The following is a 16,615-nucleotide window of genomic DNA, read 5'->3' on the forward strand; positions in this document are numbered from 1 at the left end:
TCATCAGTGCACACGTTTGTGCGCTTTTACAAGTTTGATTCGTTTGCGGAATCAGCATCTAGCTTTGGCCGCCTAGTGTTACAGGTGCCAAACAGCTCTCCCGCCCACGAGGGAAGCTTTGGTACGTCCCAAGAGTACTCCAGTGACCCCTAGTGGATGAAAAAGAAAATAGGATTTTGGTACTTGCCAGGTAAATCCTTTTCTATGAATCCATAGGGGGCACTGGACGCCCATCCTGAGCAGTTTTTACCTGGTTTGTGGTAAGTTCAGGGGATCTTCTGGTAATACATTCTCACCGACTGGTTCAAATTTTCAAGTTCTATCGGTTATGCTGTCAACTGTTTAGTTGGCAGTTACGTTATGTGTCAACTTTATTGTTGTCCGTTATGTTTATAATGTTATATGTAATTATCCATTGTTCATCCTCTCTATCGCTCCTGTTCGGCTCAGTAAAAAAACACGGAGGTACTCTGGGAATATGGAGGGGAGGAGAGTTACTAAATTTAAATATTCCATTCTGCTAAAGCCGTCCATATCCCAAGAGTACTCCAGTGCCCCCTTTGGATTCAAAGAAAAGGATTTACCTGGTAAGTACCAAAATCCTATTTTCTACAGTCCTCCTGGTTTGAACCTACGATGACGGTAGAAGAAAAGGACCTCACGTGGAAGGCGGCGATGTTACTGGCCCTGGCTTCTGCTCGACGTGTTTCAGAATTGGGGGCTTTATCGTGTAAAAGTCAGTACTTGGTCTTTTACGAGGACAGAGCGGAGCTCCGGACTAGACAGTTCCTGCCTAAGGTTGTCTCTGCGTTTCATCTGAATCAACCTATTGTGGTTACGTCTAGCTCTGTCGCTTCTGCTCCTCCGGAGGCATTGGAAGCTGTGCGTGCCTTGAAGATCTATGTCAAGCGCACAGCTCGGGTCAGAAAAACTGATTCCTTGTTCGTGCTCTATAATGCGCAGAAAAAGGGTTGCCCTGCTTCAAAGCAGTCCACTGCACGTTGGATTAGACTTACTATACCACAGGCCTATGTGTCGGCAGCCTTACCTGTTCCTAAGTCTCTAAAGGCCCACTCTACAAGATCAGTGGGCACTTCCTGGGCGGCTGCCCGTGGTGTCTCAGCCTTGCAACTATGCCGAGCTGCTACCTGGTCGGGGAAAAATACTTTTGTGAAGTTCTACAAATTTGATACCCTGGCCAGAGGATACCCAGTTTGGGCAGGCGGTGCTGCAGCAGTCTCCGCACGCTCCAGCCCGTTCTGGAAGCTTTGGGACGTCCCCATTGTACTAGATTCCCCCAATATCCCTTATGAATGCTAGAGAAAATAGGATTTTAATACCTACCGGTAAATCCTTTCTCTTACGTCCTAGAGGATGCTGGGGACTCCGTAAGGACCATGGGGAATAGACGGGCTCCGCAGGAGACATGGGCACTAAAAAGAACTGTAGATATGGGTGTGCACTGGCTCCTCCCTCTATGCCCCTCCTCCAGACCTCAGTTTGATACTGTGCCCAGAGGAGACTGGGTGCATTACAGGGAGCTCTCCTGAGTTTCCTGAAAGAAATAAATTTTGTTAGGTTTTTTATTTTCAGGGAGCCTGCTGGCAACAGGACCCCTGCATCGAGGGACTGAGGAGAGAGAAGCAGACCTACTTAACTGCTAGGCTCTGCTTCTTAGGCTACTGGACACCATTAGCTCCAGAGGGAGTCGGAACGCAGGTCCCTCCTAGCTGTTCGTCCCGGAGCCGCGCCGCCGTCATCCTCACAGAGCCGGAAGAAAGAAGCCGGGTGAGTATGAGAAGAGAGAAGACTTCGGATCTTCACTGAGGTAACGCTGCGCGCCATTGCTCCCGCACAACACACACACGGCAGGCACTGTAAGGGCGCAGGGGGCGCAGCAATTAAACCTCTGGTCTGGCAAAATCAGGACATATATGGGCTCTGCACTATATATTTGAGATCCCCCGCCAGTTTTTGAAAGAATTCAAGAGGGACCGAAGCCCGCCGCTGAGGGGGCGGAGCTTGACCCTCAGCACTCGCCAGCGCCATTTTTCTCCACAGCACACGCTGAGAAGCTGGCTCCCCGTACTCTCCCCTGCTGAACACGGTGACAGAGGGTTTGAAAGAAGGGGGGGGGCACATAATTTGGCGCTATGTATGTATAAATATGTATATGTGTGTGTGTGTGTGTGTGTGTGTGTATATATATATATATATATATATATATATATGTATGTATGTATATATATGTATATATGTATGTATATATATGTATATATGTATGTATATATATATGTATTAAAAGCGCTTTCTGGGTAATTTTTTTCCCTGGGTCATTGGTGCTGGGTGTGTGCTGGCATACCCTCTCTCAGTCTCTCCAAAGTGCCTTGTGGGGGAACTGTCTCCAGATAAGAGAATTCCCTGAGTGTGTGGTGTGTCGGTACGCGTGTGTCTGCATGTCTGAAGCGGAAGGCTCTTCTAGGGAGGAGGTGGAGCAAATGAGTGTGGTGTCTCCCTTGGCAACGCTGACACCTGACTGGTTGGATATGTGGAAGGTTTTAAATGCAAATGTGAATTTTTTGCACAAAAGGTTGGACAAAGCTGAGTCCAGGGAGTGTACAGGGAGTCAAACCCTGCCTTTCACTATGTCGCAGGGACCTTCTGGGTCTCAAAATATACTTATATAAAGAAGTTCAAGTTCAAAATGGAATCGCTCAGGGCGGTTATTGCAAGCCTGGAAGAGGGGGATTTTATGGTGTCGCTGGACATCAAGGATGCTTACTTGCATGTCCCCATTTTCCCACCTCACCAGGAGTACCTCAGGTTTGTGGTACAGAACTGTCATTACCAATTCCAGACGTTGCCGTTTGGTCTCTCCACGGCTCCGAGAATATTTACCAAGGTAATGGCCGAAATGATGATCCTCCTTCGAAGAAAGGGAGTTATAATTATCCCGTACTTGGACGATCTCCTCATAAAGGCGAGGTCCAAAGAGCAGTTGTTGGTCAGCGTAGCACTCTCTCAGGAAGTGTTGCAACAGCACGGCTGGATTCTGAATATCCCAAAGTCGCAGCTGATTCCTACGACGCGTCTGCTTTTCCTGGGAATGATTCTGGACACAGAACAGAAGGTGTTTCTCCCGGAGGAGAAGGCCCAGGAATTGTCATCTCTGGTCAGGGACCTCCTGAAACCAAAACAGGTGTCGGTGCATCACTGCACGCGAGTCCTGGGAAAGATGGTGGCTTCTTACGAAGCAATTCCCTTCGGCAGGTTCCATGCAAGGATCTTTCAGTGGGATCTGTTGGACAAATGGTCCGGATCGCATCTTCAGATGCATCGGTTGATCACCCTGTCCCCAAGGGCCAGGGTGTCTCTGCTGTGGTGGCTGCAGAGTGCTCATCTTCTCGAGGGACGCAGGTTCGGCATACAGGACTGGATCCTGGTGACCACGGATGCAAGCCTCCGAGGATGGGGGGCAGTCACTCAGGGAAGAAACTTCCAAGGACAGTGGTCAAGTCTGGAGACTTCTCTACACATAAATATATTGGAACTAAGGGCCATCTACAACGCCCTGAGTCAAGCAGAGCCCCTGCTTCAAAACCAATCTGTACTGATTCAGTCAGACAACATCACGGCGGTCGCCCATGTAAACCGCCAGGGCGGCACAAGAAGCAGAATGGCAATGGCAGAAGCCACAAGGATTCTTCGATGGGCGGAGAATCACGTGCTAGCACTGTCAGCAGTGTTCATTCCGGGAGTGGACAACTGGGAAGCAGACTTCCTCAGCAGGCACGACCTCCACCCGGGAGAGTGGGGACTTCATCAAGAAGTCTTCACACAGATTGTAAATCGTTGGGAACTGCCACAGGTGGACATGATGGCGTCCCGCCTCAACAAAAAGCTAAAAAAATATTGCGCCAGGTCACGGGACCCTCAGGCGATAGCTGTGGACGCACTAGTGACACCGTGGGTGTACCAGTCGGTTTATGTGTTCCCTCCTCTTCCTCTCATACCCAAGGTACTGAGGATAGAACTATACTCATCGTTCCGGATTGGCCAAGAAGAACTTGGTACCCAGAACTACAAGAAATGATCTCAGAGGACCCATGGCCTCTGCCTCTCAGACAGGAACTGTTACAGCAGGGGCCATGTCTGTTCCAAGACTTACCGCGGCTGCGTTTGACGGCATGGCGGTTGAACGCCGGATCCTAACGGAAAAGGGCATTCCAGATGAAGTGATTCCTACGCTGATAAAAGCTAGGAAGGATGTGACAGCAAAGCATTATCACCGCATATGGCGGAAATATGTCGCTTGGTGTGAGGCCAGGAAGGCCCCAACAGAGGAATTCCAGCTGGGTCGATTTCTGCACTTCCTACAGTCAGGGGTGACTATGGGCCTAAAATTGGGGTCCATAAAGGTCCAGATTTCGGCCCTATCTATTTTCTTTCAAAAAGAACTGGCTTCACTGCCTGAAGTTCAGACGTTTGTAAAGGGAGTGCTGCATATTCAGCCCCCTTTTGTGCCTCCAGTGGCACCTTGGGATCTTAACGTTGTGTTGGATTTCCTGAAATCACACTGGTTTGAGCCACTTAGGACCGTGGAGCTAAAGTATCTCACGTGGAAGGTGGTCATGCTGTTGGCCTTAGCTTCAGCTAGGCGTGTGTCAGAATTGGCAGCTTTGTCATGTAAAAGCCCGTATCTGATCTTCCATATGGACAGGGCAGAATTGAGGACTCGTCAAGGACCTATTGAAGCCAAAAAGGGTGTCGGTGCATCACTGCACTCGAGTTCTGGGAAAGATGGTGGCGACTTACGAGGCCATTCCATTCGGCAGGTTCCATGCATGAACTTTTCAATGGGACCTTCTGGACAAGTGGTCCGGATCTCATCTACAGATTCATCAGATGATCACCCTGTCCCCCAGGGCCAGGGTATCTCTCCTGTGGTGGCTGCAGAGTGCTCACCTTCTGGAGGGTTGCAGATTCAGCATTCAGGACTGGATTCTGGTAACCACGGACGCGAGCCTCCGAGGTTGGGGAGCAGTCACAAAGGGAAGAAACTTTCATGGTCTCTGGTCAAGCCAGGAAGCTTGTCTTCACATCAACATACTGGAGTTGAGGGCCATATACAACGCCCTTCGACAAGCTGAAAATTTGCTTCGCGACCTACCAGTTCTGATCCAGTCAGACAACATCACCGCAGTGGCGCATGTAAACCGCCAAGGCGGAACAAAGAGCAGAGTGGCAATGGCAGAAGCCACCAGGATTCTTCGCTGGGCGGAAAATCATGCAAGCGCCATGACAGCGGTCTTCATTCCGGGAGTGGACAACTGGGAAGCAGACTTCCTCAGCAGACACGATCTACATCCAGGAGAGTTGGGACTTCATCAGGAAGTCTTCGCAGAGATTGCAAGTCGGTGGGGACTGCCTCAGATAGACATGATGGCGTCACGCCTCAACAAAAAACTACCAAGGTATTGCGCCAGGTCAAGGGACCCTCAGGCAGTGGCGGTGGACGCCCTGGTGACACCATGGGTGTTTCAGTCGGTCTATGTGTTCCCTCCTCTTCCGTTTATCTCAAAGATATTGAGAATCATAAGACGAAAAGGAGTACAGACAATTCTCATTGTTGCAGATTGGCCGCGAAGGGCCTGGTATCTGGATCTGCAGGAGATGCTCACAGAAGATCCGTGGCCTCTTCCTCTCAGAGAGGACCTGTTGCAACAGGGGCCCTGTCTGTTCCAAGACTTACCCTGGCTGCGTTTGACGGCATGGCGGTTGAACACCGGATCCTAGCGGAAAAGGCTAGTAAAGACAAGACAGCGAAACATTATCACCGTATATGGCGAAAGTATGTTTCTTGGTGTGAGTCCAGGAATGTTCCTCCGGAAGAATTCCATTTGGGCCGTTTCCTTCACTTCCTACAGACGGGAGTGAATTTGGGCCTAAAATTAGGTTCCATTAAGGTTCAGATTTCGGCCCTATCCATTTTCTTTCAGAAGGAATTGGCTTCTCTCCCAGACGTGGGAAGAGAGATGCAGATGCACACTCTTAGCACTAAGAACACTGATAATAAAAATAATTTAAATAAACCCTCACAATTAACATGGAGTATAATTGAAGTTCTTAGCACACATTTGCGCAAATATGCGGGCCCATGTACCGCGGCCAGGTGACTTCATCACATGGGTCCCTAACATCCCTAATACTATCACATTCTATAAATTTATACAGGACTTACCTCTAAATAGGGCCTTATCAATGTGTGATCTGAAATGCAGGAACCCAGTTAATTAAAACACCTGAGGGTGAATGGGAGGAGTGCCAATCCAGAGGAAGGAAGCCTTGCCTTCCAGTGTACAATATATACACAAATATAGTGGAAAAAGGGGGGAACCTGGATTGCACATCCTATTACTAAAGATATCAAGAGGTGCTATCATGCTGAGGCTTCTAATACTATGCTGGGGGAAGAGAGATGCAGATGCACACTCTTAGCACTAAGAACACTGATAATAAAAAAACTTTTGTGAAGGGAGTGCTTCATATCCAGCCTCCTTTTGTGCCCCCAGTGGCACCCTGGGACCTTAACGTGGTTTTGCGGTTCCCCTAAGTTTCACTGGTTTGAACCACTTAAAACGGTGGAATTAAAATATCTCACTTGGAAAGTGGTCATGTTGTTGGCCTTGGCATCGGCAAGGCGAGTGTCGGAGTTGGCGGCTTTATCTCACGAGAGCCCCTATCTGATATTCCATGTGGATAGAGCAAAATTGCGGACTCGTTCTTCAATTTTTGCCCAAGGTGGTTTCTTCTTTTCATATGAACCAACCTATTGTGGTGCCTGTGGCTACGCGGGACGTGGAGGATTCCGAGTCCCTGGATGTGGTCAGGGCTTTGAAAATTTATGTGGCCAGAACGGCTCGGGTTAGGAAAACAGAGGCACTGTTTGTCCTGTATGCAGCCGACAAGGTTGGCGCTCCTGCTTCGAAGCAGACTATTGCTCGCTGGATCTGTAACACGATTCAGCAGGCTCATTCTACGGCTGGATTGCCGTTACCGAATTCTGTAAAGGCCCATTCCACTGGGAAGTTGGGCTCTTCTTGGGCGGCTGCCCGAGGTGTCTCGGCATTACAGCTGTGCCGAGCTGCTACTTGGTCGGGTTCAAACACCTTTGCAAAGTTCTACAAGTTTGATACCCTGGCTGATGAGGACCTCCAGTTTGCTCAATCGGTGCTGCAGAGTCATCCGCACTCTCCCGCCCGTTTTGGAGCTTTGGTATAATCCCCATGGTCCTTACGGAGTCCCCAGCATCCTCTAGGACGCAAGAGAAAATAAGATTTTAAACCTACCGGTAAATCTTTTTCTCCTAGTCCGTAGAGGATGCTTGGCGCCCGTCCCAGTGCGGACTACATCTGCAAGACTTGTATATAGTTTTTGCTTACTTAAGGGTTATGTTACAGTTTTGATCAGTATCGGGCTGATGCTGTTTGGTTTCATGCTCTTAACTGGTTCGTATATTCCATGTTGTACGGTGTGGATGGTGTGGGCTGGTATGAATCTTGCCCTTGGATTAACAAAATCCTTTCTTAGTACTGTCCGTCTCCTCTGGGCACAGTTTCTCTAACTGAGGTCTGGAGGAGGGGCATAGAGGGAGGAGCCAGTGCACACCCATATCTAAAGTTCTTTTTAGTGCCCATGTCTCCTGCGGAGCCCGTCTATTCCCCATGGTCCTTACGGAGTCCCCAGCATCCTCTACGGACTAGGAGAAAAATATTTACCGGTAGGTTTAAAATCTTATTTTTCTCATAGTCCATAAGGAATATTGGGCGCCCGCCTCAGTGCGTGGACTTTTCTGCAGGTTCTTCTTCTATAGTTACCTGTTCAGCTGTTGTTGCCAGCTGTTGCTAGTTGTATGTTATTGGTGTGTAAATCTCACCACCTTTTCTGTTATGTTCCTTCTCTCATATATGTCCTTTCTCCCTCCGGCACGTTTTTACCTACAACTACCTGTGGGATGGGGTATAGAGGGGAGGAGCCAGCACACCCAGTTGAAGAAATTGAAAGTGCATTGGCTCCTTTGGACACCATCTATACCCATCGTACTAGATTCCCCCAATATCCCTTATAGACTACGAGAAAAGTATTTACCGGTAGGTATTAAAATTCCATTTTTTGTTTTCTCACTGGATGTGCTCTGTATCCACAAGATCGGGGCGATGTGTGGGTCCAGAATCTTCAGTTGACCCTGATGATCCAACCCCCTAAAAAATACTGGACCGTAGGTGTAATTTTGCACAATACTCGGCAAGGTGCAACACTATATGCAATAAATACTGCACTGTAGAAATGAGAACAGACACAAACAATATACCAGTGACTAGAGAGAGAGAACTAATAATTATCAGGTTATGAATAGTTTTCCTTATTCGTCACATAATCCGGAATTCTCCTGTCTCAATAACTGTGTGGGAGCGGATTAATTAAAAACGATTTTACACACATCTATTTAATTCCTTGGTGTAAATACATATCGGAATTACAGTACTTTACTTCCTTAAAGTCAGTTACTTTCTACTTTACATTTATATATTTCCGAGCTAAATAGTCTCCATTGAAAGAAAGTTTCTAAAGAATTATAATACAATTGAGTGTTAATAATTGTAATTGCAGCTGTGTGTGTTTGGGAGGACATGAGTGCCTCATAAAACAATTTTTATTGTTTTTCTTTGAGAAATCCCTAGATGAGAATTTAGCACCCCCACCCCCAAGGGACCTTAACAATGGACAGGGTAACGTGGGCCCTTTCTCTTTTAAGGCAAGCTGAAATTTGATTACATTTTTTGTGTGTTTGCACTGAGGCTTAATAGTGCTGGTCCTGCATTTTCAAACCAAAAAACACTTGCGTTTAGAATACCCACAAGCAATTCTTTTCAAATATTAAGTGATTCACATGTAAACAAGGAGAGGAAAAAATAGCTGTAACAAACTATTATAGGGGTATCCAATTAGCAGAGGAGAAACATCGTGCTCGAAAAAGTATTTAGTTATTTTATTTTTCCGATGTTTCACCCGCATGTTTTTACAGGCTATCCAATCTGGTCACCTGTAAAAAAAAAAAAAAAAACTCTGTCCCGAAAACAGACAGGCTCAGTGAAACCTGTGTGTTTTCATTAGAATATCCGTTTCAGATGTAAATGAGGCTGATCCCGCAGATTTGGTTTCACCTGCCTGATGCAGGTGAAACAAAATCCTAGATAAGCCGCAGTTTGCGCTGGCTTGCCTAGGCTAATAGGATAGCCCCTAGCAAAACAGCCGCGGTAATTAACCGTGTCTAATTGGATACCCCCCTTAGTGTGAATTGTAAAGGACAGGTAATTCTTCTAATATAAGTGGTCCATAGGGTCTAAGGGGGATATGCATCACGCTATCAGAGAGCGAAAATAACAACCAATCAGCTTCCAACTGTCGCTTTACAGGCTGTTTGAATAATGACAGGAGCTGATTGTTTGGTACTTTATCTCTCCATGTTTTGATTCATCTCCCCTGAGCCTTTTCACTATACTTTTTTTTGTACAGTTAACCCTATTTAATGAATGGAATGTTTAATATTAATGGACAGTGTTTACCTTCCATACTAATTAATAATCTTCGCATTTTATTTTGTAGCCCTTCTTTACAGTTTGAGGCGGCCTGGGCATTAACCAATATAGCATCAGGGACGTCTGCACAAACCGAAGCAGTGGTGCAGTCCAGTAAGTACTGCAGTGTTATTTTGTCATATTATAACGGTATGTTGTTATGTTCTAAATATTTATGTCCGGTATTAGAAGTGTATAGCAATATAACTAGTGTCGTTTTAAGATGATCATTAGTCCTTTATTAATACTGTTTGTTTTCCCTGAATAGATGCCGTTCCACTGTTCCTCAGGCTGCTCCATTCCGTGCATCAAAATGTCTGTGAACAAGCAGTCTGGGCACTTGGAAATATCATTGGTAAGAATTGGGGGAATCAGGCACGTTATAGATACAATAAGGCTGTGGATTAAGGCTGTTATTCTTAGCAGCAGATTATTCCACCTTGTACTTCTCTAGTGCAATTTAGAAAATAAAAAGAAACGTCTTATTAGTAACTGGGTTGCATCATTATCTGTGTCAGGTTTTCTAAATGTTCTGCAATACATTAAAATTGCTTATGTTCTTCTAAATAGTTTGCATACGAATATTCTAAAGCTATTTATTAACCCAGATGTAATAAATGCAATTCATGTGTACATTTCAAAATCGCCCTTTTTCTTTTTCACCTTCTACATTTTTAATGCAAGGTTTCTTATTTTTAAACATTTTTTTTTTTTTTTACCCTTCTCATTTCTGTAGGTGATGGACCTCAGTGTAGAGATTATGTCATCTCACTTGGAGTTGTCAAACCGCTCTTGTCCTTCATCAATCCTTCCATCCCCATCACCTTCCTTCGGAACGTCACATGGGTCATTGTCAATCTGTGTAGGAATAAGGACCCTCCACCGCCCATGGAGACTGTGCAGGAGGTAATTAAAATGAACAGCGACGATGAGGCATTTGTTGCTCTTCAATGTAGATTTCACATGTAGAAGTTGCATGGATAGAGAAGTAATTGGAATTCTAATTTATGTGATGTAAACCGTACCCTAAATCCACTCTAATCTTGGAAAAAAAATCCCTAAATTTTAAGCTCTCCCCTTTTGCCATAAGAGCGGAGACTGCTCTGTGCAAACTTAAATTGAGGGGCTTAGTGGAAAAGAGGCACATGCCACAAAATTACTATTGGCCTTTTTCAACTAGATATGTCTTGAAGTATAATACCAGGATTTTTATTCGGCATCATATTAGCCCCGATGTGATTTCGACTAGTAAAAACGTCTGGATATCACGATTGACCGCTGGTCATTAACGCAGATTTCCAATTAGAGGCTGTTTTTTTCGGCTGAAATTGGACCTGCAATCACATGAAAACACATGGGATTGGCCCCCGATCCCATGTGTTATCGCTGCTCAAGCGGCTGCTTATCAGGGATTATTCTTTGGGTGCACCCTAAGCATAATCCCTGATAAATGCCGGCATCGCACAATAACAGAGCCGGCATTGGGACTAATAGGGTAGCCCCCAGCAATCCTATTAGCAGCAGTATAGCATCACTGCTAATAGGATACCGCCCTATCTTAGAAGATATACCCCTTTTAGACAAGCAGCAAAATTCCGGGTTATTCACGTGACCTGGGTCGATGCAACCCATTTACAGCATAGGAAGGCTGGTACTGCACCTGTGTGCAGTGACCAGGTCCAGCCGCCAGTCTGAAAGGGATCTAGGCCTGCATGCATCCAGGTTGGACCCGTGTACTAAATCCTGTGTGCGACCCAGCACTTTGAATCTGAAAGGGGTATATGTGGAGTAGATGCAAGATGGCAGAAGCTACTTGATGGTAGCAAAAATTCTAAATCCATATAGATGTGGAATTTACCACTGAGCCCCTCAATTGTGGGTAGTGTATGAATTATCAGCAATCTCTGAGATAGTGTCGGCTTCAGTGTTAATGAATAACGCTCAAGGAGGGAAGAAATACAAGTCCCGCGGGTAGTTAGTGCCAGTGGTGGCAGAAGGAGGTGGTGATTGATGGCATTGCAATGGGGAGCTATGTCTTCCACTCCACAAAGCATAGTCAAAAACCAGTGGATGGGGGAGGGTTGCATTTTAAGTGCCCTACCTACCCCTTTCTGGCATTTACCTACTCGGGGGCACCATCAGTGAACCTATGTGCTACCTTTCATAGTTATTGTCTTGTGAGCAGTGTGGCCTCCAGACAATAGCCCAACTACCATAAGATATCCTTAAGACCTGGACTTTTAGAATTCCTTGAGGATCGTGTTTGGGAATCACTGTTTTATACTCTGTTTTAGTGTTCATAAATGGTTAAATCGATCTATATCCTACCACTGTGTAATGCAGAACTAATCTCCTTTATATGTGCATTTTATATAGATCTCACTCCAGCTTAACATCTCCCATAAAATCTTTGCCCCCAAATTGAGTATTTATAGGTTAAATCCTGTGTCTGGCATAGGCTTCATCTCTCTGTCATGGGCCAGGTTAACCTTATAAAGTTGGTGATATAGCTGAAATTTTTATATATATTAAATAATTCTCCTGTCTATATCCGTCTATCTCAGTTTACAGGAGAGTGCTCATAGCTTTAATATGTACATTTTGCCCCAGATATTTAAGTCTTTCATTCCCGATATCCAGTATTTATATTTAATTGATATATATGCATGCAGGCCAATCTAGAACTGGCGATAGCGGCACGCGGGGCTGCACATCGTTATCGCTATAGGGTATACACACGGTGAGATGTGTGCTTCGTTTCTAAGCAGTTTAGTCAGATTGCTTAGAATTTACACACTTACGTGTGTATGCCCCTTATGGATTTGACAGTACAAAGTGTAAAACAATCGCTGGCATATCATTTTACAATACTAACTTTATTCCATGCTTACCTACTTTCCCGGAATGTCTAGGAGACTACTGAATGTTTAGGTAGCTCCTTCAAACACCTGGAAAAATAAGTGACCCTCCCGCCCACTTCCTGTTGTAACTACCCCACTGTGGTGCAGTTATGTTTCTTCTGTCAGCAGATGTTTTATAACCATAATTCACAGCATCATGATGCCTAATATAATAGAGCAGAGTGTGGTACAACGTCATTTTCTTTCCTAATAGTAACTGCAATGAGAGCATGTTCTGTTGATGACTTTTCTTTTTCTCTCTTTAGATCTTGCCTGCTCTGTGTGTCCTAATATATCATACAGATATTAATGTAAGTATATTCTATGTGTTCATGTTTACATTTAAGGTATATTCTCAATTCCCAATCCTGCCCATGGACTCATACTCTCCAGGCTAAAAGACTAATGTACAGTACTTTGGATAAGATTGTAGTTTGAAATGATAAACCTAGAGTTAGAAATGCCAGTTGTGCCTAAATGGTGGCAGCTGGGATTTATTTTTTAACCATCACTCACAAGTATGCGATGATCCAGTTTTCATACTGCGTTTTTGTTACCAACTTTATATTGATGCTGTTATTTTCAATCTTCTAAAAAACTTTTTTTTTTAATTTTAGATTTTAGTGGATACAGTATGGGCTCTGTCTTACTTAACTGATGGTGGCAATGAACAAATACAGATGGTTATAGATTCTGGAGTTGTGCCGTTTTTAGTACCGCTTCTGAGTCACCAGGAAGTAAAAGTTCAGGTAAATATACATATGAAATGTGCGATATAGCAAAGGCAAGGTATCCATAGTGTCAACTTCTTTGTGATTGTGGTCTATTTCACTGTTCTGAAAACCTGGTCCTCCTAAAACCCTAAGAAGGGGTACACGCTGGCCCGACAGAATGGCCACCTGTCTGGTCCGTCGATTTATCTGACATCCAGCAAGTGTGTACACACTTACTGATCGTCACCCCGATGTGTTGTGCCTGACGTCACAATTGGGCGGGCATTTACATGTGACCACCCAGTTGTGCTGTCAGTCACCAGCAGCTTCTGCAGAGAATGTATATACTGCCTGTACACACAACACAATCTGCAGATAAGAGGATTTTTGTACTTACCAGATAAATCCTTTTCTTTGAATCCACGGGCGGTACTGGAGTACTCTTGGGATATGGATGGGGTGTTAGCAGGAATAGGCACATTTAAATATTTCAATTATTAACCCTCCATACTCCCAAGATACCTCAGTGTGTTTTTTACTGAGCCGAACAGGAGCGATAGAGAGGATGAACAATGGAGAATTACATATAACATTATAACATAACGGACAACTAGAAAGTTGACACGACAATAGATAACAATCACCTTAACATTTTAACAAGTCTGTGAGAATGTGTTACCATAAGATTTACTCAACTTACCACAAGCCAGGTGAAACTTCTTTGGGTGGGCGTCCATTGTCCCCTGTGGATTCAAAGAAAAGGATTTATCTGATAAGTAACAAAATCCTCTTTTCTTTTTCGTCCACTAAGGGGTCACTGAGAGCTGGTTGGCACCTGTAACACTAGACAGCCAAAGCTAGATGCTGATGCTGCAAACTTATCAAACTTGTAAAAGTGCACAAATGTGTGCACTGATAACGATGTAGCTGCGCTGCAAAGTTGCGTCGTAGAAGCTCCACGACCTGCTGCCCATGATGTTCCCACGGAACGTGTGGAATGTGCTGAAACAGATGCAGGCGGTTTTAGACTAGCATGAAAGTACACTTGACGAATGTTCCGCTTAATCCATCTAGCCAAGGTCTTTTTGGAAGCTGGCCACCCTATCTTGACTGCATCATAGAGAAAAAACAATGTATCCGTTTTACATACTGTTGATGTTCGGGCTACATAAATGCGGAGTGCGCATACCACATCCAAAGTAGCTGGAGTTCAGGAACTACGATTGATTGGTTGATGTGAAAAGAAGAAACAACTTTCTGTAGAAATGCAGGATTCGTCCAAAGTTCTGCTTTGTCATCATGAAATACCAGATACGGTGGCTTGCGTGGCACCCATCTCTGAAACACGCCTTGCTGAAGCTAAGGCTAGGAGAAACACTGTTTTATACGACATCCGTAGGGGATACTGGGGATGATACTTTAGTACGATGGGGTATAGATGGGTCCACAGGAGCTGGTGCATTTAAACCAAACTTTAATTTGTGTATGTATGTGTGCTGACACATACATACACACACTAAAGTTTGGTTTAAGTGCATCGGCTCCTGTTGACCCCATCTAGACCCCATCGTACTAAAGTACCATCCCCAGTATCCCCTATGGACTACGAGAAAAGGATTTACCGGTAGGTAATTAAAATCCTATTTCTCTGACGTCCTAGTGGATGCTGGGAACTCCGTAAGGACCATGGGGAATAGCGGGCTCCGCAGGAGACTGGGCACTCTAAAAGAAAGATTAGGTACTATCTGGTGTGCACTGGCTCCTCCCTCTATGCCCCTCCTCCAGACCTCAGTTAGAATCTGTGCCCGGCCCGAGCTGGTTGCACACTAGGGGCTCTCCTGAGCTCCTAGTAAAGAAAGTATTTGTTAGGTTTTTTATTTTCAGTGAGATCTGCTGGCAACAGACTCACTGCTACGAGGGACTAAGGGGAGAAGAAGCGAACCTACCTGCTTGCAGCTAGCTTGGGCTTCTTAGGCTACTGGACACTATTAGCTCCAGAGGGATCGAACACAGGCCCAGCCTCGGTCGTCTGGTCCCGGAGCCGCACCGCCGTCCCCCTTACAGAGCCAGAAGCAAGAAGAACGTCCTGGAAATCGGCGGCTGAAGACTTCGGTCTTCATTAAGGTAGCGCACAGCACTGCAGCTGTGTGCCATTGCTCCCTATGCACACCACATACTCCGGTCACTGATGGGTGCAGGGCGCTGGGGGGGGCGCCCTGGGCTGCAATTAGAGTACCTTAACTTTGGCAAACAACACATAATATAGCCTAATAAGCTATATATGTGTAAAAATCCCCTGCCATAATACAATTATAAGAGCGGGAGAAGTCCGCCGAAAAAGGGGCGGGGCTATCTCCCTCAGCACACTGGCGCCATTTTCTCTTCACAGTGCAGCTGGAAGACAGCTCCCCAGGCTCTCCCCTGCAGTTTCCAGGCTCAAAGGGTTAAAAAGAGAGGGGGGGCACTAAATTTAGGCGCAAACTGTATATTAAAAGCAGCTATAGGGATAAATCACTTTCTGTTAGTGTAAATCCCTGATTAAATAGCGCTGTGGTGTGTGCTGGCATAATCTCTCTCTGTCTCCCCAAAGGACTTTGTGGGGTCCTGTCCTCAGTCAGAGCATTCCCTGTGTGTGTGCGGTGTGTCGGTACGGCGGTGTCGACTTGTTTGATGAGGAGGCTTAGGTGGAGGCGGAGCAGGTGCCGATAAATGTGATGTCACCCCCTGCGGGGCCGACACCAGAGTGGGTGGATATGTGGACGGTATTAACCGACAGTGTCAACTCCTTACATAAAAGGCTGGATGACGTAACAGCCATGGGACAGCCGGCTTCTCAGCACGCGCCTGCCCAGGCGTCTCAAAGGCCATCAGGGGCTCAAAAACGCCCGCTACCTCAGATGGCAGACACAGATGTCGACACGGAGTCTGACTCCAGTGTCGACGAGGTTGAGACATATACACAATCCACTAGGGGCATCCGTTGCATGATTTCGGCAATGAAAAATGTGTTGCACATTTCTGACACTAACCCAAGTACCACTAAAAAGGGGTTTTATGTTTGGGGAGAAAAAGCAGCCAGTGTTTTGTTCCCCCATCAGATGAATGAAGTGTGTGAAGAAGCGTGGGTTTCCGCCGATAAGAAACTGGTAATTTCTAAAAAGTTACTGATGGCGTACCCTTTCCCGCCAGAGGATAGGTCACGTTGGGAGATATCCCCTAGGGTGGATAAGGCGCTCACACGTTTGTCAAAAAAAGGTGGCACTGCCGTCTCAGGATACGGCCACCTTGAAGGAGCCTGCTGATAGAAAGCAGGAGGAAATCCTGAAGTCTGTATATACACACTCAGGTACTATACTGAGACCTG

At 45.7% G+C, this 16,615-nt stretch overlaps 1 protein-coding gene across 1 annotated transcript in view; it reads left to right on the forward strand.

Annotated features, from left to right (window-relative positions):
• The window catches only part of KPNA3 (karyopherin subunit alpha 3), a 193,697-nt gene that overhangs the window by 103,491 nt on the left and 73,591 nt on the right, over window positions 1-16,615 (forward strand). The window contains exons 7-11 of the mRNA XM_063951971.1: window positions 9,667-9,752; window positions 9,907-9,993; window positions 10,375-10,544; window positions 12,805-12,849; window positions 13,156-13,287. Of these exons, the coding sequence (XP_063808041.1) occupies window positions 9,667-9,752; window positions 9,907-9,993; window positions 10,375-10,544; window positions 12,805-12,849; window positions 13,156-13,287 (520 nt within the window). The remainder of the gene's footprint in view (window positions 1-9,666; window positions 9,753-9,906; window positions 9,994-10,374; window positions 10,545-12,804; window positions 12,850-13,155; window positions 13,288-16,615) is intronic.

The sequence above is a fragment of the Pseudophryne corroboree genome, chromosome 2 (assembly GCF_028390025.1).
Source record: "Pseudophryne corroboree isolate aPseCor3 chromosome 2, aPseCor3.hap2, whole genome shotgun sequence".
Classification (NCBI taxonomy): domain Eukaryota; kingdom Metazoa; phylum Chordata; class Amphibia; order Anura; family Myobatrachidae; genus Pseudophryne; species Pseudophryne corroboree.